Source organism: Juglans microcarpa x Juglans regia, chromosome 3S (genome assembly GCF_004785595.1).
Source record: "Juglans microcarpa x Juglans regia isolate MS1-56 chromosome 3S, Jm3101_v1.0, whole genome shotgun sequence".
Taxonomy (NCBI): domain Eukaryota; kingdom Viridiplantae; phylum Streptophyta; class Magnoliopsida; order Fagales; family Juglandaceae; genus Juglans; species Juglans microcarpa x Juglans regia.
Genome location: NC_054599.1, coordinates 2,445,261 through 2,456,548, shown reverse-complemented (window position 1 = coordinate 2,456,548; position 11,288 = coordinate 2,445,261). Strand labels below are relative to the sequence as shown.

At 36.9% G+C, this 11,288-nt stretch overlaps 1 protein-coding gene across 1 annotated transcript; it reads right to left on the bottom strand.

Annotated features, from left to right (window-relative positions):
• Positions 1 to 3,587, bottom strand: LOC121258007 (probable pectinesterase/pectinesterase inhibitor 61). Its single transcript, XM_041159323.1, has 3 exons — positions 2,524 to 3,587; positions 1,422 to 1,558; positions 1 to 857 (listed from the first exon to the last, which is right to left on the bottom strand). The coding sequence occupies exons 1-3, from the start codon at positions 3,483 to 3,485 to the stop codon at positions 157 to 159; spliced, it is 1,800 nt and encodes a 599-aa protein (XP_041015257.1). The 5' UTR covers positions 3,486 to 3,587; the 3' UTR covers positions 1 to 156.
• Between the last annotated feature and the right edge of the window lie 7,701 nt (positions 3,588 to 11,288).

Here is an 11,288-nt window from a genome sequence, read left to right as displayed (position 1 = left end):
TGACAAAATAAAAATTAATTTTATTTGAAAATAATAATTTGGATTAATTAAGGAATTCTAAAAAAAAACTGCCAGGATGCATTTATACAAGGCCAACACGCGGTACGTACGTACATTAATATCTCGTATATTATACTTGGCCGGGAGTGTAATAATTTAGGTCGATAGACCGGCTAAGAATGCCACCCCGGTAGACGGTAACCAAGATGAGCCATAGATAAACTGTGCAACGGTGAACTTGCTCGCCTCCACCGTCGACGTAATGACTCGGTACCCGGACCATTTGACACGTTGCCCTATTGCTCCTCCGGGACCATAATTCATGTATTCCCCGTAATACAATGTATCTAAAGCAAAAGAACTCGTGTTCCACTCTAGCCATCCATGGGGGTGAACGTGATCACCCATGTACGACAACATGTACACGACCCTCGCATAGAGCTTCCATGGACGGCCTAGATATGTGGGGAAGCTACCTTGAGAAGCCTGGAGATCGGTGGTGGCGAGGATCCGGCAAGCGTGGATGGAAATGCCGGTGTTTTGGTTCGGGTCCTTGCGGTTTTGGGCAGTGATGGTGATCTTCTGCAGGGGCATTGGCTTGCGAGCGTACAGGCTGCAGTTTTGGAAAACCACGGCTGCGTTGCCGAATATGAAGTCCACGGTGCCGTAGATGTCGCACTCGCGGAAGAACTGGCGATTGGAGTGGACGTACAGCGTGTCTTGGTACCCAATGATGTTACACCGATAGACCACGCTGTGGTCCGCACCAACGCGGAGTGCCACTGCTTGGTGCCTGCCTGGCCCTGCCGAATTCTCAAAGGTCATGTCCCGTGCTATGAAACCGGCTCCGGTTGCCGCTGCAGCGTGGGTCCATCAAAAGAGTTAAGCCAGTCAGACGTCATGTGAATTTAACGACGAGAATTATACCAAATATTTTAAGGGTTAAATTATATGTTATGATCCATGACCCATAACCAATAATATTGTTTCTCTAAATTGCAGCCACCTCTAAAGTTTGGGACAGTACTGTTTTATATATATATTTACGATTGTAAGTAATATTAAACATGATTTGATGTATGTAGGTAGGGATAAGGATGCACACAGAAAACGAAAACATTCTAGTTTGATAATTAAAGAAACAGACAGCATCTTTAAGATTCAAAGTTTTATGAACTTTTAATATTACCTAGTGTTGAAGCTGAATCCGTGAACTTATGTTTTGACTTGGAATAAATACTTTTGGCACGTAAAATTGAAAAAAGAAATGATTGTTACGATGCTTTGGCCCATAGGTTTTTACTCAGAAACCAAAAAAAAAAAAAAAAAAAAAAAAAAATAATAATGTATATAAAATTCAACGACAACGAAGAATAAAGTGACGAACGATATATATATATATATAGTGAAAGAGACTTTACCGAAGGATGCGGTGTGGAATGTCGTCAAGTTATTGTATATACTTTTGCTACCCGAGATGACGGTTATGCCCTTCCCATCCCCTATAAACATCAAGTTCTGCTTCTTCCTTCCCACCTTCAAGTTATCCTCTTCGTACCTAAAAGAAACGTACTTTACATGATCAAAACATCCTTTGGCCTCCCAAAAGAAATATTATTCTTAATTCTAAATTTTATATTAAAAAAATATATATTTAAAATAAAAAGGCGTTAAAAATATAAATAAAATAAAGATTGAAACTCTAGATTCCTTCTACACTTTGTGTTTGTATTTTTTTTTAATTTTTTTATGTTCAAATAAGTTTGAAATGATCAATTACTATACTATATTCATTCTATTATTTTAGTCGCACTAATAAATGTGTCGTAGTTTAAGTGACACTGAGCTAGCTTATAAGGCCACCTATAACACGTGAATCGGTCTGATTAAAATAGAAAAAAATAAATAAATAAAGAGTAGCATCAGTCTTTTAATAGAAGAAATAGGAAAGTAAACACAAATTCATAGTAAATCATGTGATCATGTACAGGTAGGGATACTTATTTATGTACGTAAAAAAGCAAAACTAAAATGTTTAAAGTAATATGATCCATTGCATATTTATTTATATGATACAGCTAGCTAGACTTTATAACTCAATATATAATTTACAAGATCTCGTAAAAAAACTTAAATACTTCAAAATGAAGCATATATATTTTTTTAGTCGGAGAGGGATCGAATCCAAAACCTCCATTTTAGAAATATGAATGTTATGCATTCAGATCATATGCTTTTGGAGTAAAAAAAAGAAAAGAAAAGAAAAGAATAAAATTAAAGAAAAGAAAAAAAAAAAGGAGCATATTGATTCTCAATGCAGTTTGCATTATTATTGGGTTGAAGTCAATGGGGCACTCACTGCCACTGCCAACAAAGTAAGACAAAAAAGCTATGGAAAAGTTCATGTAACCATTCACCATCATTTTTAGTTTTAAAATAATGATATATACAATATATATAAAATTAAAGTCTTTTTATAAAATAGCGTTATTTTTATATAATATTTTAAATATTCGGATTTACCTTCCTGCCCTCACATAAATAATCGTCCGCCGAGAACTATTCTCAGGCGCTTTCTTAATCGCCTCCGCGATGGTCTTACAAGTTCCATTCCCGTCCTTGGACACCACTATATCGGCGTGTACCGCTGATATCGGTAAATCTAACAACTCCCTCTCCCTGGGACTCAACCATCGCGGCAAACCATCAGCATTATCCACCGGTATCTCTGTTTCCATTAACCTACGCCGGTTCTGAACTGGAACACCCGAGAAGTCGTCCGAGTCTGTCCCCGCGAATATAGCCAGGCAGTTGCTCACCAGCTCCGACAAGTCCTTCAACCTGGCCGCCAGCTGATCCTTGACCGACCCTCTCAGCTCCGCGAACCCCTCCAAGCACGTTTCCTGGTTCGTCAGTGCCGCGCTCAACCACGTCATCACGTCGTGTGTGGAGGCGGTGGGGGCACCGGAGGGTGCGACTGAGACGAGGGACCGAGACAGAGCGTCAACGGAGTCGTCCAGGAGCTCGAGGCAGTCTTCGTAGGCGGACCTTACGCGTGGCTCCATCTGGAGGTAGGAGAACCCGTAGGAGATGTAGAGTGCCTTGCTCATGTGCTGCAGCGTCATGTTGAACGAAATGTGGACGAGGTCGCGCTCCGACGCGTTGACAGAGCCTGGGAAGTCGAGCAGCGAGCCGACGCAGAGGTCCGGGTAACGAGTCCTGCTACAGGTCCGGGAGATAGCCAGGGTCGGCTTGCGAAGGATCGCAGATTCGGGTTTCCCAGAAGCCCTGCTCCGTAGCCGGACCAGGAGAGCAGCGGAGACCCCGGATGCCACGATTAGAGCGATTGAAAACAGTGTTAGGAGGATCACCTTCTTCTTTTGGGTGCTAGGTGGAGGGGCCGCCACTGCGTATTCCGGTGGGTTGAGGCGATGTTCGGGTGATCCACCCAGCTTGTCGGGCTGCCCAAGCCTGTTATAGCCCATTGTTTCAGAGTCCTCGAGCCTTATCAACGATATAGAAAGAGAGAGAGAGCACTATATTGAGTTGTATCAATGGAGTAAGTAATAGGGTACGTGAGGGAGTGGTATGGATATATAAGAGAGAGAGAGAGAGAGAGAGAGAGAGTAAAGATGGGTTGGTGTGAGGTCGATGTCTTGCGATGGCATGAGCTGGCCGCTACTCGCTTCCTTTCCTATTGTGACCCGCTGATGTGTTAGAAAGGGGTAGAGAAAGAGACAGAGCAAGTGATGAGGAAGAGGTCGATCGATCGGGTAAAAACTTTCTAATTTCTCTCTTATCTATTCTCTCTCTATGTTCATGTTTTTTCTTTTTAATGGTCGTATCGTACATAATATTCTATATACTTGTATACATAGATTTGGGAAGGAAAAAAATCATTGTGGATGAGAAAAAGAAAACCAAGTGATCGAGCTGGGGGATTGTAATGTACGTGCATGCGTGTGATTGTCTTAATTATTAAGCCAAGTCCTGGCCATGCATTCATGATCATCACGGCCTTCTTCTATAGCATTGCCATAATTATGCTTTATAAAGCTAGCTTTTCCAGTCAGGTAAGTGGATTGGAACTAAAGATAACGATTCTTAATTTCATTATGCATGAGTATATTGGGGATCTCAACAACATTAGAAGCTGTAAGTTTGTCCCTTTCTTCACGTTAAGCCTGAGCGTTGGCTATATATCATGTACTTTAATTAGGTGCAGTCCGATCTCATCTAGCTAATTCGTTCTCCCAAGCATGGATGCATGCATGCTTTAATATTCGGTTTCCATATAAAAAAATCTCATCTCATTATTATAATTTTTTTAAATTTTTACATAAAATATAATAAATAATTTAATTTTTTAAATTTTAAAACAATAATAATTATATTAAAAAATAATATAATAATAATATTTTATTCAACTTTTAATTTTCATTTCAACTCATCTCATCATCTTAACTCACTATCTAAACGACACCTAATTCTTTATTTTTGAAAAATTCTCCCCTCCTAATTTATCAATAATCATCTCCATGCATGGATTTTTTTTTCAAAATATTATATATTAATTACCGTTGCTGTACTATTCGCTGTAAAATTAAGGCTTTGTTTGATTAGTAAGGTGATTGATCAGACTACATTACTAGTACTATTCACAAATTATTTATTAATTTTTTTATTATATTTTACTGCTATTTACAAATCATCTGAAATTATGTTAACATTCAAACGTAATATCTATTGTAGTGTGATATACCATGTGTACTCATGATACAAAAAATACCACCTAAATCGAACATTGGATCAACTTATGTACCCTACATATTGAGCGCACGCATAATTAGTGAGGAAGAAATTGAAAAGGAAAAAGAAAAAGAAAAGCAAGTAGAACAAAACGATGGACAAAAGAAGTACTGCAGTACCACACGTACGTACATTCATGTATATATACAAACTAGCTAGGTCCACAGCTTTGACTCATTTTATAATTTGAATATTAATTAGGCCATGCAAGCACGGTCATTACAGCTCATAATTAGTGGCATATTGGCATTGAAAGTTTAGGATCAGAATACAGCTCTATCATTTCTGTACTTTAAAGTGATCAAGAGATTAGATTTGGAGGGATAAATTAATATATATAATGCGTGAGTACTCCTATTTTGAGCATCTAATTTTATCCAGAAGATCGATACAAGCAACATTCTAGGTAGTTGATCACAACATAGTATAAAGTAATTTAATATATATATACAAATATATATTAGATAACATTAATTAGCTTTTGTACGTACATAAATTCCTTGTGACATATCTTCTTTGTTGAATAATATCATAAGCACTTATATAACTATCAAAAGAAATTGGGTTGGGTCCAGTACTTCTAGACCCCTTTAGATTATTGCATGTCACGTGTCCCATAACTGAAGATTATAATGATCATACGTGTCATATAAAATCCAACACTAATAAGCAACTGGACCAAGTCGATCGAAGCCATATTATAATAAAGTACTATAATTATATAAGAATAATAAAAAAAACAATTGACAAGAAAGGCACATGACATGTGTTTGATTTTCGATCCGTTAATGTCGATAGGGATTATGCGGAGTTGATTCTTTCTTTTGATTAAAAAAAAAAAAAAAAAAAAAAAAAAAAAAAAAAAAAGCAAGTAGAATAAAAACCACCATATACGGTCCGAAATTAAAAAAAAAATGATATTTACAATCGTAGAATATATTAATACTGTTGTGTAATCTTTTTTAAAAAATTAAATATATATGAAAATTAATTGATAAAAAATAAAATGTTTTAATAGCAAACTCTAATTTTTTTAAAAGATTACGCGACACCTGTACATTCTACCATTGTATTTATAAACAATAATTTTGTCATAAAATGAAATACTAGCTTGGTAATAGTACTTTTCGCCATGCATGCAATAGGCGGAGATCATGATTCAGTATTAAAAGTTTAAACAAGAAGTAGTCGCAATTAAACGCTAATTAATTAATTAATTATTCAAAAAGGATTCATATTTGAGCCATACTAATTATAATATATCTGACCCAATTATCCAACAAGAACAAATTAAAATAGTACGTTCTAAGCCGATGAGTACGTACTAGAGGCCAATGCCATAATGGCATAAGCGAGCTTCATCTCCTTGTATTTTTCTCATAAAGACAGACAAACAGTACTCATGATATTCTTTGTTTCTCACCCGCTAAATTGCATACATGAAAGTATATATATTTAAATCAAGTACACTGTGTACAGCCTTGGTGATTTAAATCTGGACAATGCCAGCAGCTAGGTCTGTGCATATGACCGGGCAAACCGAGTGACTTGCGAGACCCGACCCGACCTGACTCGACACATGCCGGGTCATTACATGATCTGTTTACCAATCCGATAGATGATGGGTTTGAATTTTTTGTATTACACCGATTGATGTATAAAATTGTTCTTACCCAGGTACCTTCACTTCTCTCAAACCCTAGCCTCCAGGCTCCAAGTACCGCACTACCACGGATGAAAACCCTAGCCTTACAAGTCCACCGTGCCGCTCACCATCACCGTTCACCGTCGCTACTCACTTTCGCAAGCATAAAGTCTAAACACGAAAATATTGGGTGTTTTGATTGAATGTGTGGTAAGCCATTTCCACCAAATTCGTCACACTCATGCGTGGATTCTTCCTATCTATTTCAGTTCCAATTCTCCCCAGTCCTGTAGCCATGGTGCTGGTGGGTCTCGTAATCCTGTTGTGGCACGAAGCTGAAGAAAAGCATGGCGATGGTAGGTCTTGTAATCCAGTTAGCTTTGTCATGAGAACCAAGCATCTTGCCTTCTTCCTTGTTTAGTTCTAGATCCTTGGCAAAAATGGGCTACCAGCATATTCTCCCATGGCGGACAAGGACTTCGACCTGTGAAATGCCATGAAGTTGCAGGGGAAGTAATGGGTTGAATCTTGAGGGAGAGTGATGGGCACCAAGATGGACCTAGTTTTAAAGATCTTTTGCAAGTTCCAGATGGGCCAATTACAAGATCAAGCGCCAAGAAAATAGAGGAAGCAATGCAAGGATTGGTTCAATCCACTTGGGATGAAGTTAGTAAGAGCCCAATATTCAAAATGAGCTCGAAAGAAGGGGAATCAGTTTTGATCCACTTGATACAAGCTGTAGAAGACATGATTTAGAATTATTGTTTGAGCCTATTTTATTGAAGATTTTCAATTTTTTTAAATCATTTAAACGATTTATTTTATTAGTCATAGGAATTAGTCTAGAATAATCGAGCTTGAGGATGCTTGGCCCACATATGTTTCATTTTGTTGAACTAGGGTTTCAAGAAGTACTGTAGCCGCATTACTGTAGTTGCGATACTATTCATCCTGGGATATTTTGGGTAAAATGGGCCTTGTTTTGGTCTAGGGTTAATTGGGATTTAGGTATTTAAGTACCTTGTAGCCGTCCAACACAAGTTCTTCCTTAGACAATATTGAATTTTCACTGTGAGTTGAGTTTACTCCTTTTGTTTTTTTTATTGAACTTTTGAATCTATGAAAGGTAAATTAGAACCTTTGTGGCGTTTCTTCTTGTATCTGGGTTCTTGAGACAATTTCTTCAACGGGTCTAGATTTTAATATAATCTAAGTTCTTGAAACGAGTTCTCAACAGGTCTAGATTTTTCTTCTATTGACTTGATTTTGACTTTTTTAAGTGAGTTTTTAAATTGATTGTGGATTTAAGAGATTCCATTCTTGCAGGTTCATTTCAGAGAGAGAGGATAGCCTTTTGAAAATTGTTTTAGGTGTAGCAGATTTTCTTTGAAAACTGACCATTTAAGACAAACGAAAAATGTTATAATCCTTCTGAAGACGGAGAATGGAGGGGTAAGAGAGAGGAAGTTATTGTTGTGAGGAAGAAGCCAAGTTTGAAAAGGGGGCTTTGGAACTGATGGAAGAGGAAGTGAAGTGAAGAAACTCAAAATGCATCGTGGAAGAAGGGAGAAGAAACGCACCATATGAGGTTGAAGAAATAAAAGGACTAAATGCACCGTTTGGAGGTGAGTAAGGTAGATAAAATGAAGAAAGGAAAAGAAAAGAGGTGAGCATTCGATTCTGAAATTTTTTGACCCGACCCGACTGTTGCAGGTCGCATTGGACCTGTTTTGATCTGGCTTGTTGTCGAGTCGGGTCGGTCCCAAATCTATCTTTGGTGGCTCGGGTTGCAAGCCTACCAGCAGCGTACTGAGAAGGGTGCTCTTGTACATGTAGGGATTATAAATGCAAATATTTTTATTTTTTTAAATATTTTCAAACATTTTAAAAAATTTACAGACTTACTAAAAATCACTTTCTTAATTATTAAATAAAAAAATATCAATAACTTTGGAGAACCATTCTCGATCCCAAGTATTTTTCTTTAAATTTCCTGGAAAATTTTCTTCAAGCTTTAATTCGCATACCCACCCACGTGCCCAGTGTCCACTGCATGAGATCATAAGATTCTGGATTTTTATCACGGAATTTATGGGCTAGCTTAAAGATATATGCATGGTCCTACGCATAAATAAAAGTCACATGGAAATGCATGGAAGGTATATATAGAGTACTTAATAATATAGTTCTTTAATTGACTACATGGTCAAAACATGTGCAAAGAAATTATTAATATTAGTAGGCTTTCATGATCATGAGGGGTCTTCAAAATGATGTAGCACGTACGTAAGTATGTGTCATCTTACAGTTTGGTTTATTTTTTAATTATTGAAAAAAAATGTACTATCTTTTTAAAGTTGAAGTAGGGCGCCCCCACCCTATTTTGAAGGAAGTTGTACGTACCTGTTGACTTAACTGGAACCAAAGAATTCTTGTTGGATTATTGAATCTAAAATTCGAGTTGAAAATCATCATGTTAATTTAGAAGGTTCGATCAGTTACTTTTTTTCTTTTTTTTTCTCAGGAAAAGAACTTGCATTAAAGTAAAGATAGATACAAAGAGTTTATAGATTACAGACATTACAAAAATATAGAACTATAAAACTATAAAACATAAAAATATAAAGCTATAAGACAGCTAATAACTTACATCCGGTGGATCCTCTCCGTTATGAAACTCTAGCAGGCATTAAGGAACTTTGATCCGAGGGATGCTTCCTGTAATTCTACTGCTACGTATTGTGCAATGTCATGCTAGCATCAATTCTGAAAACGATATATTTTTTTGGCTTCCCAACCTTCAAACTTGTCCAGCATTATTCTTGTATCCCTTATGATATTTTTTGCTATCCAGTCTTGTGTATGTTCTGGCTCTGTCAAAGCTGACATTCTCTAGGAATCCCCTTCAATTGAGATGCTCTTAAATTGCCTGGATCGTGCTTCTTTGACTCCTATAAATGCTGCCATCGCCTCTCCTAGATTTGGGTCGCAACTCCCAAGCTGGTCGGCCACAATGAAAATTATATCTCCGTTGTGTGATCGGCATATCGCAACCGGGGTGCTTCTATTTGGTTTTACCACCACATCAAAAGTAATTGAGACTTTAACCACAGGGGGGAGGGTCTATCTTTTCTCTAATACTTCATTTTTTTTTTTCTTTCAAATCTCATGCATTGCAATGGTCATTGTAGGATCTTCCTACTCTACTAACAAATTGTTCTATAGAAAGATGATGAAAGTCATGCACAAATTGATTTCTATAGAACCATATGTTATCCATGGCAAACACAACAAAAATTTGAAATTTGTGGACTTGAGATTCGGAATATGGAGGTCCAAGGGCCGGATCTGAGATGCACATTATCCATTCTTGGAGGTTTTGCCCAATAGAAGAGATGTTAAGAGGCCGGGAAGATTGTCTCCAAAGGATTCTAGAGTAGGAGCATTCTATGAAGAGATGGTAGGCGGTTTCTTTAGCCAAATTATAGATAGGATATTGAGATTGTTCTTCAGAGAGAGAGATGCAGTTTTTCAGGAGAGCTCTTGTTGGCAAAATGTTATTGAAGGTTTTCCAAACTAAGAGTTTGAGTCTATCTTGAATTGTCAAGGACAACATCTTTTTTAGTTAGAAGAGTTTTGGTCGTTTGCCACATAAGCATTGCTATTTTGGGAGACCACAGCAGAGAATTTTCTTGATGAATAATGGACCCATTTCAGGCTATCCTTGATATAAAAGAAATTGAGCTAGGCAAGAGGGATCTTTTCGATTTCGTTAGCAGTTTCTTGAGAGAGCAAGATTTGTATAAGAATGGCATTCCATCTTCTCGGTTCCTTAACAATCAGCTCATAGACACTCATGTGTGGGTCCTGTGCTAAGGGGGAGGCATAAAGTGTTGGAATTGGAGGGGATAGGGTAGGGATCCAGGGGTCCTTCCAAACTCGAGTATTGGCTCCATTATTAATCTACATAAAAAAATTGGAAGCCAGAAAGTCTCTCTGATTAAGTAAACATTTCCAAAATTTTGAGTCAGAGGATTTGATCTGCACAAACAACCAGGAGAAGTGTTTCAGGTATTTGCTAGTTAAGAGATCCTTCCATATGCTTGTGGCATTGGAAGCCAAATGCCAACCCAATTTACAAAGCAAGGCTTTGTTGAACTGAGAGGTTAATCTCATGCCTAATCATCCCATAGATTTGGATTTGCAAATGGATTTCTATAATTTTGGAGTAAAATTACAAGATTTTTTTGTATCAAAGTCCTACCAGAATCTCATGAGATATTTGTCAATTTTGTCAGAGATTGTTTTGGATAAAAGGGTACTGGACATCGTATAAATAAGGATTGAACTAACGACCAATTTAACGAGAGTAGTTCTACGACTTGAGATTCATTTTCCAGCCAGTAAGTTTAGGTAGGCATCAGTTACTTATTTATAGTAACAAATTATGTTGTTTTTTTAAGAAGGATTTCCATACCTAATATCGATGAACACTTTAGATGTTGACCTTCTATTTAGAGATTTTTACCGGTCCCAGTTATTTCTTTTTGTATTTCCACGAGCTCTTTTTCTTGTGATCTTTTGGCAGTGGCAATTCTCTCGTACGTACGTTTGATTTTTGTCTCGTTCGGTTACGTAATTGAGATGGAATGAGAAGATAAGATGTTATAAAAATTAAAAATTTAATAAAATATTATTAAAATATATTTTTTTAATATAATTTTTATTTTAAAATTTGAATCGAAAAAAATTAAATTATTTTTTATATTTTATTTAAAAATTTAAAAAAATTATAATAATTAAATAAAATGAAATAAAATAATTTATGAAAACG

What these genes read in the sequence shown, in the direction of transcription:
- LOC121258007 (XM_041159323.1), bottom strand. Translation starts at nt 3,485, where the DNA reads ATGGGCTATAACAGGCTTGGGCAGCCCGACAAGCTGGGTGGATCACCC. An exon ending in ATTTATGTGAGGGCAGGAAG is followed by an intron (nt 1,559 to 2,523) that starts GTAAATCCGAAT and finishes CGTTTCTTTTAG; the next exon opens with GTACGAAGAGGATAACTTGA. An exon ending in ATTCCACACCGCATCCTTCG is followed by an intron (nt 858 to 1,421) that starts GTAAAGTCTCTT and finishes CCCACGCTGCAG; the next exon opens with CGGCAACCGGAGCCGGTTTC.